Below are 17,897 nucleotides of genomic sequence, written 5' to 3'. Positions count from 1 at the left end.
ACCTGTGGCCTCTAGTACAGCTCACTGGTACTGAAGTCTATTTTACCCAAACCTTTCAAAAATGTTCCTAACAAGGGAACATAGCTCTATTCAGCCTTAGGCTAACATCCCTTCTGTCAGTTTTCCACACATACATATCTATCTATCTATATATACACCACCCACTCGATACATCGCAGGTGTCGGGGTCCAATATAAATCCACTATATATCGAGGGCCGCCATATAGCGAGAGACCCATAGAAAAACGAATAAGCTAATAAATACTGTACAACCAATTCCACACTGGGGTGTCAGGTTCCAGTATAAATCCTCTACGCAACCCACTTGTTCTCATTTTTCCAAACATGCTAATTCAAAAGTATTCATACCCTTTGGTGCTATGATAGTATTGTCTACAAGGTGCTAGAAATTTCAATATGATAATGCCGAACCTAATTCTAGAAAAGTCTAGAAAATGCTGGATTGTAGGTGAACATTCTTAGAGTATAAAGGGGTTAGGCATAGGATGATTGCTGTCATTGCTGTCAATATAAGAAAGAAGGTTCTTTCACCAAGAATAAGTAGAAGAATTGTGAGGAAGGTTAATAACAATCCGAGATTGACTGCCAAAGATATTCAAAGTGGCTGCAAGTGGGACTGGGGTTTCCATTTCAACCATAGGTGAAGTATTGAAACAAAAATCAAGCTAGTTGGTCACGCTGATAGTCGTTATGTTTGAAGAAAGTCTGGTGAGGTGTACAAAGAAAAGAACACTATACCTACTGTCAAGCATGGAGGTGGTAATATCCTTCTATGGGGCTGTTTTTCCTCTAATGGCACAGGAAATTTAGTTCCAAAACATGGTAAAATTGATTCTATAGCATACCAAAAGATATTGGCCAATCATCTGGTTTAAAGCGCAAATGGATGTTCCAACACGACAACGATCCAAAGCACACATCAAATTCTACTTCAGAATGGTTAAAGAAGAATAAAATGAAGGTTCTGGAATGACCTCGCCAAAATCCCAATCTAAATCCGATTGAGAATCTTTGGTATGAGTTGAAGAAGGCTGTGCACAAGAGAAGTCCTCAGAATTTGAATGAACTGGAACAATTTTGCGTTGAAGAATGGTCAAAAATCATTAAAGAATCATGCCAAAAGCTCATTGACAAATATCCTAATAGTTTAAAAGAGGTTATTATTGCTAAAGGTGCCTCAACTAGCTATTAATTTAATTTTCCTTGTCAGGGTATGAATACTTTTGAATTAGCAAACAAAATATTTTTCCTATAATTATTTGTTTTCGAAATTTCAAGAAATTATAAATTTCCATTGGGGTAAAGATTCTGGTCATAGTCAATATTTTCATCGTAGATCTAAAAAAAGACCTGTAGCTGTTATAGTAACTGAAGATAAAACACTGGCTTTTGTTTTCTGTGAACAGCCAGGCTTTATCAGTAGAGCATACTGTACAGACATCAAATGCTGGAGCAATGAACAGTTATGAAATTAATATTGCACGATTGTCTGGTTCCTTGATTTTTTAATTAAGAGTCTCACAACCAAATAACCCCTGCTTAAGCATGCCCCTGGATATATGTTGTTTGAGTATGCATTACTACTGGTAATTAATACATTAATGGGGGTTAAGTGTATTGTTTTGTATTGCTAATTATTTTTCTTTTTCTTTTTTTTCAATAAAAGCCACAGGTGAATACTTCATTTCAGAAGCTGTATATAAAATTAACATCAGCTTTAGTACAACAGGAAATGTTACTGTGGAGTATTCAGAATTGGGATCGAATTACAACCAGACCGAACAATTTGATGTTAAACTCAACCAAACAGTTAAGATTGCAAACTTGACTCCGTGTACTACTTATGAAATCAATGTCTCTCAAGGAAGCTGCCAATTGAAAGGAAGCAAACGATTTACAACAGTAAAAATGGGTAGGTCTAATGATAAAAATAAAAAAGACAAAAAAAAAGGATGTTACTATTTACAGGGGCATATTTTGCACACTAAAAAATATATATCAAAAGCATAATGATCAATAGGCCAGTTTACATGTGTGTTTATTTCACGTGAATCGACAATACACCTGAAAGTTGGCAGGGAAAGATTGTGAAGGTGTCGCAAAAAACGGTCTCAGTATTTTACAGTGAAAGTCTTCATTTCTTGGAAAAGCTTGTGAAATCAACGCCCACTTACACATGTAAGCACAAGTCTCTCGTGAAAATGTTAATTAGCTCGTTCAAGTCCTTTCCTAAAGCTGCTATAAAAGTGACATGGGAATACATAAGTTACCATGGTCCAAAGATGGCAGCAGGGAAGTTAATGTTTTATTTGCAGTATTTAGTATTATCAGATTGATGTTGCAGATAACCCCACTTTTTTCTCTGTCTTCCCTAGAACTTTGCATAATGCTAATCATACATGGATCTAAATGTGTTTGTAAAGTATCATACAGATTGTATTTACCAAGTTTCTGTTTAAAACTATTACTAAAAAATTTGATAAACTGCATCGTGGGTTTGAATTCAGGCGGTTTCAGCTACAGTATATCAGATTACACTTGCAAATAGCTTTCCAAACAACTGTCAAAATGTCTTTATTGTAAAGTACTACTAAGTACTATGCTTAAATGTGTATAACTATACTCCCATGCAATTTCTCTTATTTACTTATGTCTGAGCAAACCCTGTGTCCATCCTCCACTTACGTCCGTCGGAGCGATGAAGTGACTTGGGTGTTAATATCCATAAGGGAAGAGGATATGATGAGGCAGCTTGATACAATGCACAACACGAATATTGTTTAACCCACTCTCAAAATAAAATATGGTGTGGAATTTTCGCAACTTATTTACAACAACACTACTCAATATTCCAATTATTTATTAAGCAGAAGCAGTCATACAAGTACCGCGCAAATGAGGATGCTACATTTGGCATAAAGAGATACAAAACAAACTAATGTAACAAAAATGTAATACAAAATAAATGTACACCGTGGGTTACAAAAATAAAGATAGCCGTGCATCTCTAATAGCAGGACCCTCTTCATATCGCTGTTGTGCAATTCTTGCTGGAGGCTGAGGTAGCTGTTCCTCTGCTTGCTTGAGCACCTCCTTACGGTCCTGGTGCAGACTGTGCAGGATACAGCAGGCTGTAATAATTTGGGGAACAAGCTTGTGGTTCACTTCAGTACGCATCAGTAGTATCTGTAACTGGTGCAAAGCATATGTTATCTGACCCAATCTATTTTGAATTTAAGTTCCTGTCTATATTAGGCAATATGTTAATTAATACTTATTATTCTTGTTATTATTTCAGACCCCAAGATTGAATTGAAGGATGGAAAGTACATCAATAACACAGCTCTACAGCTAGAGGTTAAGATCCCAAATAAGGCAAAAGAATACATAAACCTTACAGTAAACTGTGATAATTGCAGAGATACGACAGAGAAGCCAATAACAACGACAGTTATCTTTACGGATCTTGTAATGTGTACCAACTATAAGTTTTATTTAAGAGGAAACACTACGTGTAACACCTCCATAAACGAAGAATTCAAAACATCAGTTCAACCAGGTATGTTTCTTTTAAGCTCAGACAGTTAATTAACACAAGGTAAGCCTTGGTGCTTCTTTGGGCTAGGGAGGGAATGCTGACAGGTGTTGAGTCACCTTACAGCACCACAGTGACTTTTACAAGGCCATTTAAGCTTGACTACACCCCCTGCAGGAAGGAAAAAAAGGATGGGTGTTGCTCTTCAGTCCTCCAGTCAATGAAGTGAGATTAAAATTGACCATTCCAAATTAGAGAAAATATCATGAGTAAAATACATGATTTAGCAATCTAAAATGAGAGAGAGAGAGAGAGAGAGAGAGAGAGAGAGAGAGAGAGAGAGAGAGGTGCGGCGAAGCTTGAAGAAGCTTTCTCTGCCCCTAACTACTGCTGGACGGCTAAACTGTTTACCATCAAAACAAAACACGTTCACATGCAGTTGCCCTGCAATCCCGTGGCATTCTGGGTAATGTAATCCTGCTGCTCCCTCTTGGACTACACATTTTGTACTCCCACAGACTTCCTCTGTCCAAAATTACAGTTATTTTTAGAAGATCTTTTTAGAATATACAGTATTTAATGGGCAAGCTTAAAATCAGGGGCAGGCTAATTCACAACCCAAATCACAAATATGGTAAAAGACCAGGCTCCAGTATGCCTTGTTGAACGTGATGTTGTGGCTGTGAAAAGGAGCCATCTGTGTGTTCAGTGTGTCTCGTGGTTTCACGAAGCCAATAACAACAACAGTTATCTTTGCGGATCTTGAAATGTGTACCAACTACACGTTTTCTTTAAGTGGAGAAACTAAGTGTAACACTTCCATCTCCATAAAAGAAGAAATTCAAGCATTGATTCAACCAGGTATGTTTTTTTGTTTGTTTTTTTTACGCTCAGATTGTTAATTAACACAAGATATCTGTTGAAAAAAGACTGCAAAAAAATAAACAAAGATAAATAAAAAATAAACAAAGGCAGTCACTGTAGATCCTTTTCGCAAAGGGAATCACTCACTGAAATTTCAAAGAAATCAATTCTACTATTTTGCATTATTTTTTTTTTTAGATAGATAGATAGATAGATAGATAGATATTTACATATATATTTTGTTTTGTTTAGGTCCCCTTTCCCTGGAGTTCAATGTCACTGCAGCTAAGACATCTGCAACCCTTAACTGGAAACTATATAACGGTCTGGAATACAGATATGGTTGTAATAAAGCAGGTAGGGGTTCCAAATGAATGAATTTCATTAAAATATTTGAAAAAACAAAAACTGATATGGACCGACTTGATTGTTTTGTAAGAGGTACAATACAAACTACCTGTTTAAGCTATGTGATACTGTTCTTTATATTAATAATGTATTACAGTATACTAAATAAGACATGTTAACACTGATTACAAAAAGCAAGAGAAAAGATGTTATTACAATTAAAGTGATTGTTGCAAACAAAATAAGTCCATACATCTTACTCAAATTGGCTGTTTTAAAAGAAATGTATTTTCATTTAAAACATGATATCTGGTGCTGTACAAGCCTTGCATTCTGTTTTTTCTTGCACTACCTTGGTCATTTCACCTTTTACGTGACATGGTTCCCACCCCTTCAATGGCTTAATTAGTGTCATCAACCAACCAGCTGCTTCTCTGATTGACTGAAGGGTTTTATAACCACTGATGCTTTGACCCAGAAGACACTACGAGGTGAAATGATCAGGGAAGTGAAACTGGGGTGTGGTGTGATTGCAGATATGTGGATCTATTTTAATGTTCTGAGTGTCTGATCTTCATGCCATCACACTTTTACATTGTTTTAACACTGCTTTTATATTGTTTTATCGGAAGCAAAACATAAGGAAACTAAATCCAACCTGACAGATGACTCAAGGGTAACAAAATGCGTATAAAACACAATTTGGATTATTTTTTTTCTATACAGTCATACTATGCCAGTTCAGTGTGATAAAGCATTAAACAAAAAACAAACAAACAACAAAAAGCAATTTATCAGGGAACAGAGACATCATTTTATATTTAGGTGCATAACACTATCAATAATTCAATTGGATGGTACCCAATAAGGTATTTTCAAGGGGCCTGAGTAAAGAAGCAACTAGAAATTGATGCAAATCAGTTACAAAGTGTCAGGCAACAGTATATAAAATCAAATCAATGTGTAAAAAGATAACGGGTCATTTTGACCTGGTTACACTTACTGCAATACGTTAATAAAAAGTCTCAATTGGCATTATTAATGGTACTAACATTAGTCCAAGTAAGTGGATCAAACTCATTTAAGTTTGATCACTATGTGTGCGCTGCAATTGACCATCCATGATCAATAAAATGTTTAATTTACACCGTGCTACACAAATTCACACGCTAAAAACAGTGCCATCTACATTTTACTACTTAGAAACAAATAAAACCTTACTTCAGTAATAGACACTGCACCATTGTGCACATCAGTATTTTTGTGACATTTTATCAAAACTAATACAAAAATAAAGAATTCTGACCTTTTTTGCTGTTCAATGAAAATAATGACAAACTCATCAGTCGCTGTAGAGCACCTTTCTGAATTGGATGTGTCCTTGTACATTGTAGGAATAATGTTAAAATCTGCATAAAATCATATTTTTCCTTTGCTTCTGTGATATGCTTATTTATAATACTGTCCTCATCACTGTCAGATTCACATTATTGGTTAAATGCTTGATTCACTCTCACTCTTACCTGAAATGTTGTGACTAACTTGAAAATACACTTGTATGTTTTTACATGTGTTGTCTTGCTGTCAACCCATGTCAAACACAGCCTCTACTAATGCCTATAACCCTATAATAATTCACTGCATGATACTAAAGAAATTTTAGTGTAATGATGTTACTATAACCTTTTTTGTGGTTAATTCTCACTTTACACTGACTCAAGCTTCAAAAATGGTTTTGTACTCCAACCATTATCTGTATTTGTCATTAATGTAGACATTTTAATTGCTATCAAATAATGTGTCTCTATTCACATTCTTCTAGATTCCAGTACCAACCGTTTTCCTGAACAGAGTATGTAGCTTCAAATTACATTTTCTTTCCTCTTATGTTTGTAATTATCAAGAGTTCAGTTTCATAGACATATGTTATGTAGGCTAGATCAGCCAAAGTGTCTTTTTACTAGCTAGGACATGAGAGATGACTCGAGGGTGTACAAAATGGGTTTAAAACACAAAGGGATTATTTTTTCTATACAGCCATGCTACACCAGTTCAGTGTGATAAAGCATTAAAAAAAGTAATTTATTAGGTTCTTTTTATTCAGATGGCTGATCTAAAATACAGGGAACAGAGTCATTTGTTTATATTCGGGTGCATAAAACTATCAATAAGTAAATTGGATGGTACCCAATAAGGCATTATCAAGAGGCCTGAGTAAAGAAGCAACTAGAAAGGGATACAAGTCAATTACAATGTGTCAGGCAACAATCTATAAAACGTGTACTAAACAAATCAATGTGTAAAAAGATAACGGGTCATTTTGACCTGGTTACACTTCCTTCCATACATTAATAAACAAAGTCTGAATATTCAGCTTGCTGATGCTTGCACATTATCAATGACATTGTGTTGTGTATTTCCAGCTATCAAATATAAAGATACAGCAACTGTTGAGAATCTGACACCATTTACAGAGTACTTATGCTATGTGACACCCTACTGCAACAATGTATCGTTTAACACAAGCACACAAAAAGTAACAACCTGCGGAAGTAAGTATTTTGTTTATTACATTTATTTTTTAAAGAAATATTAGACATGCATTTGAATTCCATTTTTTTCTTCTAAGAAACAATAATAAAACACTTTGAAATTGTTAATAACATTGTGAAACGAGGGTCTTCTCAAGTAAAATAAACTGAGCCAATGGAAACCCGAAATGTATAGGGTATGTATAAAAATGTATATTTTTCATTTGGCTCGAGAAAAATTAGAACACACATGGAAACTCCCCCATATAGAGTCTTGATGGTTGGGACGCGTTGCATTCTATAATTCTCTCAATACATTTCCATTACAGGTGGTGTCCACTAAAAATGTAACCTTTCACTGCCACCTTTAACCACTTTTTCACATTTCAGTTTTGCTTTATGTTTATAAAGCTTCATTTATTTAGTTAACCTGTTATATCAGAATGTACTCTTTTGTACATACATGAACTATACATCTATAATATATGTATCTATACAGCTACTAATCTATCTACTGTACAGTATGTTCCTGTAATATGTAACTATTGAGGTGATCTTTGACATCATTTTTATCTTATTTTAGATCCTGGAACACCAACCAATGTTAAATATAGTATTGGAGACCATTCAATTACAATTACATGGTCTTCACCTGAAGAAAATTTTTTTTTTAAAATCCAGTGCCCTGACAAAGGTAAGTATAAACAACACAAAATGCAAATGTTCTTTTAGTGGATGCATGGGCAATTACTGCAGTAATTGAAACATATAAAGTGTACGCATGTTTATGAATATATATGGAATTTCACAATGACAGTGCTACTGAATGCTAAGCCCAATGCCCTTCCCCAATTTCTATGTTAATGCTTGTTCTAAGATTATAATATTATTTAATGACATCATTTTGTCATAAACAATTCCTTACGACAGGTGGTCTTTACCTCCTAATGATCATGTTTTTGATGGTATTCTTTTAACACTGATACCAATAAAGCGATCATATTGCAGCACTCTGTATTGAGCTTTAAGATGATGTGCATGCTTTACAGAGCTAACATCTTCTCCAAACGGATTTAGAAAGCAGATTCCAAGGAAGAAAGTGGAACTGAGAAATTGCAGCAAACAATTGCAGTTAAAACATTAACCTCTTTATCAGCACCATTAAAGTAATTTGTACACTATGTTCTTAAATACATGTTCCACCTTTGAAATGTTTTTCCAAGAGGAAGGATATTCACAAAATAAATAAACAGTAAAAAACACATTTTTAAGAAGTAGCTATTCTGTAAGCACAGGAGCACACTGGAATATACAGACTTCAAGGGTGGTTGAAAGCGCAATGCAAAGTATGACTCGCACCTTGACATGTTTTCTTTTTTTCTTTTCGTATGTCACACATTGTCCTGTCATTCACCTGTATGTCATTCTTACATTTTTGCGTTTATGTGGAGAAGTGCTTATTTAATTGTGATTAAACATTGTATATAATTCTTATACTATACTATTCTGTATTACTGTTGATATGTCATGGTCATTAACTTTTTAATTTTACTGATCACTCTCATTTTGAATTTAATAATCATTACAATCTTGCTTTGTTTACTATATTTTTTTCCCCTTGTGCATTTTCTTCCAGATGTGCTTTATAATGAAGGTTTCATTGTTACATTCCTTTTTCTGAATAAGCTTACCATTTTTTTTAGGCAAAGAATTTACAGATTCGAAAAGTGAACATGTATGTGGAAATCTAAAAAGCAAGAAACAATATGACATAGTGCTTTTTACATACACTGAATGTGAAGGTTTCATATTTGCAGGACAACCTTTCGAAATAACAGTAATGGGTAAGTACCCTACTCCCTATATGTGTTGCTGTTTAATTGGGGAGACTGGGCGATTGAAAGAGGAATTTCTAACAGAATGGGCACATGTATATGCAAAAAAAACTACTATCTTCCTATTATATAAGCCGGTGAGGTTAAAATAAGCTTCTGTGACTTTTATTATTACTGGGCATGAGTTTTGAATGTCCGCTTTCTATAAACTGTAACACAACATAGCATTGATTTCATGGCAGATTTCCCATAAACTCTGAGTCCTGGGACAATAACTATAAATGGTTATAGATCAGTTTCTCGCTTTCGTTATTTAGGACCAATGAGATACCTGTCAAGCTTAAGTTACTATATTTTGATTTCTTAAAAGGAATGTTTTTTAATGCTTTAAGGATTTGTCTAAATGTGTTCATTAAAACTGACGGATAACTGCCAGTATTTTGTATCTTTAAAGTGTCAGCGTTTACATGGTTGGTTTGCTGGTATGATGTTTGTAATTTTAGTAAAGTGCAGCCATTTACTGCAGGAACTCAGTGGAAATTAGACCTCTTATACATTTTTTTGAAAGGCTATATTTAACCGACAGTGTATTCCTAAGGAAAAAATACTTTTGCAAAATGCATAGTTTTTGATGTTTTCTCATTTATTGCATGACCTTTTGTGAACGTGTCATGGAACTTCATGTCATTTTATGTTTTTGTGTTTTGTCATGTGGAATGTTCTTAACATATTCATCAAAGCGTGAGTTTGTAATGTGAAACTTGAATTTCATGCTGCAAATAAACCTTGCCAATGAAACTTCACCTTTCGCTTCATTCTAAGCAATGTGTGCATGTTGATTGACAGGGCAATTTCTGCAAAAATTATTGTCTGGGAAGGTTCACAGTCAGTGTCTCAGACATTGTGTAGTTTTTAAATATGTTTATGTGTCTAAAATGTGATGTGTACAAGCAAATGTCTAATTAAATAAAATATTCCTCTTTGATACCAGCTCCTGCTAGACCGAAAAATGTTAAAGTCTACTTTCCAGAGAACAATCAAATAAAAATAGTTTGTGATGGAAAAGCAAATGATGGAATATGGTATTTGTCAAAGATGTCCAAATCTGATTCAACAGACTTGAAGCATAACCGAATCTGTGAATTCAATTATTATAATCTTCACTATCTAACAGAGTATACATTTGAGGTAGCCATATTTTTTATTTATTATTGCTATGTGTTTTTTTATTTTTTATTTTAGCTTTACCAAGTCTCATGTCTATGTGGCGTGTGTGGTTTTTTTAAACATTTATTTTAGCTTTACCAAGTCTCATGTCTATGTGGCGTGTGTGGTGTGCGCGCCCCAATTACTTATGTACTGGGACCTCTATGATAAGTCTAAATTCTCCCCCTCAACTGAAATGCCTGAACTGCAAGATACGCAATAAAAGACATTTCAAATAAATACACATTTAAAAAGGGAACCGATCGTTAAACCACAGTGCAACCGGTGGGGCGGAATATGCACCGCGCAGCACAGCACAGCTTCTCCTGTAAAATGAACATATCCTTTAAAACCTTCCAAAAAAAATAAATACAAATTTTGCATTTTTCTACTCTGATGCATTATGAGCATCAACAATTTACTCAAAGCCTCCACTAGAGTTTTCTACTATTATAACAACCTTGACTTGCATAAAGAAGGAAAAACATTGAGTGAAATAGCTTGCATCACTTGATTTTCAAGGTGTTGTATCCGAAGCATAATCAACAAATACAGAGAAACATCATCTATAATTGACAAACCCAGCACTGGAAGACCAAAAAAGCAGTAACGTGCGGAGAGGTCAATGGTTGGATAGGCACTGGCCAGTCTCACTCCCCAATTTACATAGATTCGATTGGCAGGCTTATAGAGAGCAGAATTCTAATTGCACGGTTGGGAACAAGACTGTTATTGACGCAGCTCAACGAAAAAAATGGTTATTATTAACAGTTTTTACTTAACTTAAAAATATCTAAAATTAAAATATATAAAAAATGACTTAAAACGTGTAGAAATGCTTTTTTAAGCACCAAATCCTGCTACCCTGTTCTTCTCGGCGGCCATCTTGGATTTAAGTGTTGCACTCTACTGACTTTAGCTTTCCGAATTAAAAAAAATAAAAAAATTAAAAGTAAAAAAAAAATAACTTAAAAAAAAAAGTTTACTCCAAGCTTGGTTGTGTTTTTAAATTGAAAGATAGTTTTTCTTTTAATGCAACAGCCTGCCCCTAAAAACGCATCTCTCCCATCTGTCAGGACTGCCCAGAAGGCGTGGCACCTACAGACACGTGTCTGTGCAGTAAATCTTTACTGCAAAAATGGATAGGGGTCATTTTTAAATGCAAGGGTTTTGTTTATAATGTATCGAAACATAACATATTATAGCATGTTTAAAAGCGTTTTTATTTGTCTGTTAAGAAATTATAACTATTCCAGTTTTGCAATATGTGTTATAGTATTTGTTTAGGGGTCAAAAGTCACCATAACAATGTTTTACATGCTAAGAATTTGTAGTGTGTATTTGCTACTGGAAAGGCAGGTAATGTGATTATTTGTATATAAATAAATTGTTTAGCTTTTTAAATTTATTAATATATTAATCTAATTTAAACTTGTGTAAATTGTTACACAATTGCAACTTTCTAATTTATATAAAGTTGATATATTTAAAGCATAATATATAATTTGGTATCATGCTATTTGTTGCCGTTGAGTAGTTTAAAACAACAATGGTTAAATAAATAAGTATTTAATTAATATGCAATTGATCATTTGCTGAAGTTTTGCTAAAACTACTATGTTAAAACTACCAAGCCTAAAAATATTCAACATACACAGGAGATATGAGCTCAAACGGCAGTCTAATGACAGACACACACACAAGCATATGTCAGATCTATGTCATACCCCCATTAATCTATAGTTTTTAACTGTTTACCTATTATACCAACTACTGTACTAGCGTACATAGTTTAAGTCTCAGCTCGGCCCTGATTGGTTTAGGTTTTGAAATTATCGCGTAAAGGAAATTAAACGAAAAAAACGCCCTTCTGTATGACGTACGTTTTAGGGACTACACAGAAAGAAAGCCATTGTACACAAACGTGCATCAAAATCGACAAGGACTCATCAACCGTGAGTTTAAAAAAGTGTAGAAAAATAAAACTCGGTGCCGCGGACCCGTTCAAAATGCCTATTTTGCACTGTCAGAAAAACAGGTTTGGCCGTGATGCGTTGTTTTGAGATCACTACGAGAAAGTAATACAAGCAAAAATAAATTATATTGCACGTGTTATGTCTTCTTCAGTTACTATACTATACTTAAATGTGTGTTTTAGATTTTAATTTAATATTTTTATTCATTTTCTACCAGTTTGAATATGCTCGAGACTGTTTTTTTTTCAGAAATGGCATTTTTTAAAGGGAAATAAAACAAAAACCTTCAAAATATGAGTATTATGAATGTTATTTATGTTTACCGGAGTATTTATACTTCTACAAAATACAAAAAGATGGTGCTTCACTGTTTTGTATTTAATTATACAACGAGTTGAAAACTGCCAAGTTCATGAGTATCACAGAGCGCTCTGAGCAGTGTTCGCCATAGAGGAAAAATCGCCATGTGCCTACTTTACCCATCCTATGTTTTGAGTAAATATTAAGTAGAAAAATGCAACATGTCTACGACTTCTGCACAGCACTATATATATATATATATATATATATATATATATATATATATATATATATATATACACACACACACACACACACCAGTATATGTTAAATCGGCTACACCGAGAATCTGCGCAGCCCTATCCCCAGAGTTTAAATCTAGGTACTAATTATTGATGAAGGGTTATGCCATTGCCCTGCCTATTGAACATAAACCAGGCTTGTGTAGAAACTGTTGTTTTTTTGTTTTTTGTTTTTTTTGGGTTTTTTTTTTTGTGGAGACTTTGTTTACTTTTACTCACATTTCTAGTAAAGTTAAGGATAATGACAAAGTTGAAATAACAGCATTTCATGATTAAAGATGTAAAACTGACAGGATCATTTTCTTTTAGGTAAGAATATATAATAATCTTACCACAAGTGACCCTGAAATATTTACAGCAACCACCAAATGTAAGTTATTATTTTATTTTGTACAATTCCCTGCATTTAATAATCCTGTCAGAAATCTCTTTCTAGAACACCAATGAACCTGAGAGCATTAAGATTAGTAATTAAAACATGTGTTATCAGTTTCCAGAGATCTGAACAATAATAAAATATATATTACATTTTAATTAATAATATTAAGTTTATACTCTCATAAAAGATTCAGAAGGACATTACATTTTAACCTTTCAGGGTTGTTACGTACTAGTAACTGGTGCCATTTGTATTTAACATATTGTACAATGTACTGTTTTGATTTTAAATGTAATATTGTATTTCCCAGATAACGACAAAGCTTTGATTGGGTTCCTGGCATTCCTCATTGTTCTGACCTCTTTAGCCCTTGCCTTTGTTCTATACAAAATCTACTTGCTGCAGAAGAAAAATTCAGAGTAAGTACAATATAATTATTATATGCTTTGCTTTGTTTCAGTATGTACAGTATGTATTCCTAATTTTAACCCATTTAGACTGCTTAGTAAATGTCTTTGTATCGTCCCCTCTTCAAAAACAAACTATGATTCCCCACATCAGTGATATCCATTTTCAAGGAATGACAGACTATTAGATTCAAAATGTGTTTCTGCAATTGACCATTGCAAAAATCCGCTGGGCCTCTCTTTCCCCAAAAGTCAGACATACATGTCAACCTTGCAGTTATTATACCCCATGTGATCCCCTGGCTTGCACGTTTTACTAACAATTGGAAAACCATTGTGACTGGACCCATGGGAAGCAATGAGATATTGTTATATAACCATGAGTATTTTATGTTATTGTATATTTAAGGACATGTTGGTTCATATTATATCTGATTGCAGATCAGGCAAAGCTTAATTAACTTATTATACTACTGATATTGTTAGTATTTACAGATTATGCTTTTTGAGTGAGACTGCTCCCCAGAACAGTAGTTTATTACACAGCTGGCATTCTTATTTATAACCACACATAGAAGCAACTGTAAAACCTGTGAGGGGAGCTTGTATGTTTTATTAAATCTTCTATTTGGGACAAATAATACAGAAAGCTGGAAAAGAGGGGTTTACAAAAAAAAAGGAAAAAAATGATATCAATCAATCAATCAATTCAACGTATTTATTTATATAGCGCCTTTCATACCATTGTGTCTTAAAGCGCTTTACATGTCAGTTAAGACACAAAGAAGTATGCAGCATTAAGAAGTAGCACAAATGACAAAATAACAATAAAATAAAGTTGTGTGTCATTAGCATAACATTGAAAATGTACACTGTGTTTACAAATGATCTCATCCAGTGGTAGCATATACAAAGAAAATAATATGGGACCAAGAATAGAGCCCTGGGGGACACCAGAAGTACTAGTAGATAATCCTGATACAGACACCCCTAAAGAAACAAAGTCTTGCCTGTTAGATATGACTTAAACCAGTTTAGAACTGACCAAAAACATGTATGTACAAAAAGCATAACATTTTAAATAAACAAAATAGCCATAGAAATATGTGATAAATAAAAAGCTGGTGATTGGTACTTCCTTTTCGTTCGCTATTAATTCCTGTTGCAATAAATATGGGGGGTGGGCGTGGGGGGCTAAATATATTTTATATAACTTGACCCCTTTTGTAGATATCACATCTTTATATAGCCAGCCACTTTATTGTAACATAGCTCTTTTTGTACAGGTACCATGTTCTAGGTCCGATAATAATAAACAGTATCTTCAAAAGTATATATTTTTTTTACTAATACTGTCTTTGTACATGTATTTATGTTTGCTTATTGCTTAAATGGTTAAATAAACATGTTTTTACTTCCAGCTCTTCTGATGAATCTGTAGAGCTCATTGGGCGTGGTAAGTATTATTTGCATCAGCCTAATTCTTTTACATCATTTTTTGTTTCCTGCATTTTCCTCCTATTTTTCTCATACTCTCCACAGATGAAGAAAAGCAGCTTCTCAATGTGGACCCCATCACAGCAGACATGTTGCTGGACACCTACCGAAGGAAGATGGCTGATGAGGGGAGACTCTTCCTTAGTGAATTTCAGGTAAAGATCAAGTTTATATAGAAATATGTAGAAAACGTTTTCCACAACATCGTTACTGAGGCCATCCAAAATTAGACATGTTCTGAAAGCATACAAAGTGTGCATTGGTGGAGGGGGTCGGGGCCAAGGAACACTTTTTGATAAAAAATGGATGACATTTCTATGTAACATTCACGTGCCTTCGTGCAAAAGTACTGTAGCCAACAGAGATGCAATTTATCACAGTTCATGATATTTTACTTTTGGTTGACAGAAAAGCATCCTCTTATGTTAGCACACATTTCCTTTCCAGTGCGCGAGAGAATATACAAGGCAATGGAGCATCAACACGCTCCGATTGTTTTTATCAGTATAAATGTTTTCTTGAGCCTATCAAGTTCCTTGTTGATGAAATATCATGGGCATTCATTTGAATGAACCCGGATTAGAAAACTCCTCATATTTCTTGCAATTTATTTGTAGTTGCAAAAATATAACCTCTTGAACTAGTCCTACAAGAACACAATCCCTTTTGATACGAAAATATATTTTTCAATATAAAGAGTAAACATAGGTATGTGTTGGGAGACTTGCCCTCCAATATAAATATAATTTACCTTAAAATGGCCTGAGCGGCGCCTCTCAGTTGATGGAATCATATGAAAAATATGAAGTATATTGCTCTCCGCACACAGAGAGGTGATCAATATAGGAACAAAAAGTAGTGTTTTTTTTTTTTACAAATAAGTTACAGATTATGATTCTCTTGCGAGCCATAGAGAGAACACGATTATTATCATATTTCAGTGCTCAAATTCTGCAATGCGTGTGTATGTTTTCACTTTCACAGTGGTGAGTATTTACATTTTAAAAATCTTGGGCCTGCATGTTTATGTATGCTTTTTCTTTTGGGGGGCAGGGGGGGTAGGGGTAGGATGTCATGAAAAAGAAAAACACTGTGTACGCTTTCTGTAATTGATGATAATTTTGGACGACCCCTTATGTCATGAGAAAGTAATTGAGAAAAAGTGTAACAGACATGTAAAAAACAAACATACAAACTAGAACTCGGAGTACTATTTTCCATAAAAAATAAATACAAATGAAATGCAAATAAGTGGTGTACCATCAATGACTAAAACAATAATACATGTTCAGTATTGCAGTCTGTTATTGGTAAAATACTTTTGTGTTTTAGAGCATCCCAAGAGTTTTCAGCAAATGCGCAATAAAAGAGGCACGCAAGAATTGTAACCAGAGCAAGAACCGCTACGTTGATATACTACCTTGTGAGTACAGATATAGCAGAACCGCATGCAATACAGAATGCACATCAGGTTTTAGAAGGCGTTAAATAAATTAAGTTTTCTTTTTTTTTTTTAAGAAGTCTGATATGTTTTTCTTCAACAGATGATTATAATCGAGCCATTCTTTCCCCAATTAATGGAGAAGCCGGGTCAGAGTATATCAATGCAAGCTTCATAGATGTAAGAATTTAAAGTATTTCAGTGCTATCAGTAATTTTTAAAATGTGAAAGGAAAATATACAGTAGACAGATATTGTTCACTATTTAAGGTATGCATGCAAACTGTACAAAAATATTCACTAGCACATACCTATATTTTCACAGGGCTACAAAGAACCAAAAAAATACATTGCTGCCCAAGGTATTATTTTTATTTTAATTGTGTCTGTGTGTCTGTGTGTGTGTGTGTGTATATATATATATATATATATATATAAAGTTTGTTTAAACTATGGGGGGGGGGGATGTTGAGTTGGAAGCTATGAAGATCTAAACCCTGAAAGTTATTGTTTGCTAGGTCCCAAGGATGAGACAATTGATGATTTCTGGAGAATGATTTGGGAACAGCAATCATCCATTATCGTCATGGTGACCCGCTGTGAGGAAGGAAACAGGGTGAACTAAAACCTCATTAAACCAGTTCATTAAACTGAAAATAGTATTGATTATGCATGTACTAAATCATTGCTTTGTTTCGTTGTTGTGTTAGTCAAGTACAGTAGTACTGTATCTACAGCATATTCCTTTGAAATATTCCGTTTAGCTAGCTACAGCATTTACAGATTGTGTAAAATACATTTGGTTGGCAGACTTGTTTCAGTAATGTTACCAAAGCAATACATGTAAAATACAAGGTGCTGATTTAAGGTATTTTATTATTATTATTATTATTATTATTATTATTATTATTATTATTTTTTTTTTAGAATAAGTGTGCTCAATATTGGCCAACTATGGAGAGAGAAGTCGAGATCTTTGGAGAGCTTGCTGTGAAGTTAAATGAGGAAAACAAATGCCCTGACTACATCATTCGAAAGCTCACCATCACAAATGTGAGTTATTCAGTACTAATCAAAAAGTAAGGTTTCAAGAAAAAAAAAAAACCCTGCCAATTTACAGGGTAATTAGTATCATGTATTGCTACAATGCAAATTAGTAATTTGTAATCTGTATAAAATAGCTCCATGGTAAATTGCAAGAAAACTACCTAGTCCAGTACACTTGTGGGCACAAATATGGATGACAGATTTAACA

General features: G+C 34.1%; 1 protein-coding gene across 14 annotated transcripts in view; it reads left to right on the top strand.

Moving 5' to 3' along the window:
* LOC117401721 (receptor-type tyrosine-protein phosphatase C-like) overlaps window positions 1-17,897 on the top strand; it is a 41,762-nt gene that overhangs the window by 17,342 nt on the left and 6,523 nt on the right. For 9 of the 14 annotated variants that reach the window (XM_059031781.1, XM_059031779.1, XM_059031773.1 and 6 more), the window contains 17 exons: window positions 1,689-1,934; window positions 3,321-3,581; window positions 4,674-4,778; window positions 6,592-6,621; window positions 7,193-7,321; window positions 7,884-7,994; window positions 9,004-9,144; window positions 10,127-10,323; window positions 13,229-13,289; window positions 13,609-13,717; window positions 15,127-15,161; window positions 15,248-15,357; window positions 16,535-16,625; window positions 16,747-16,823; window positions 16,968-17,004; window positions 17,161-17,258; window positions 17,570-17,695. In XM_059031781.1, the coding sequence (XP_058887764.1) occupies window positions 1,689-1,934; window positions 3,321-3,581; window positions 4,674-4,778; window positions 6,592-6,621; window positions 7,193-7,321; window positions 7,884-7,994; window positions 9,004-9,144; window positions 10,127-10,323; window positions 13,229-13,289; window positions 13,609-13,717; window positions 15,127-15,161; window positions 15,248-15,357; window positions 16,535-16,625; window positions 16,747-16,823; window positions 16,968-17,004; window positions 17,161-17,258; window positions 17,570-17,695 (1,964 nt within the window). The remainder of the gene's footprint in view (window positions 1-1,688; window positions 1,935-3,320; window positions 3,582-4,673; window positions 4,779-6,591; window positions 6,622-7,192; window positions 7,322-7,883; window positions 7,995-9,003; window positions 9,145-10,126; window positions 10,324-13,228; window positions 13,290-13,608; window positions 13,718-15,126; window positions 15,162-15,247; window positions 15,358-16,534; window positions 16,626-16,746; window positions 16,824-16,967; window positions 17,005-17,160; window positions 17,259-17,569; window positions 17,696-17,897) is intronic. The other 5 variants (XM_059031782.1, XM_059031780.1, XM_059031778.1 and 2 more) reach the window with 1 other exon arrangement.

Source organism: Acipenser ruthenus, chromosome 10, assembly GCF_902713425.1.
Source record: "Acipenser ruthenus chromosome 10, fAciRut3.2 maternal haplotype, whole genome shotgun sequence".
Classification (NCBI taxonomy): domain Eukaryota; kingdom Metazoa; phylum Chordata; class Actinopteri; order Acipenseriformes; family Acipenseridae; genus Acipenser; species Acipenser ruthenus.
The sequence above is the reverse complement of the archived record's forward strand: the minus strand, read 5'-3'. Positions and strand labels throughout refer to the sequence as shown.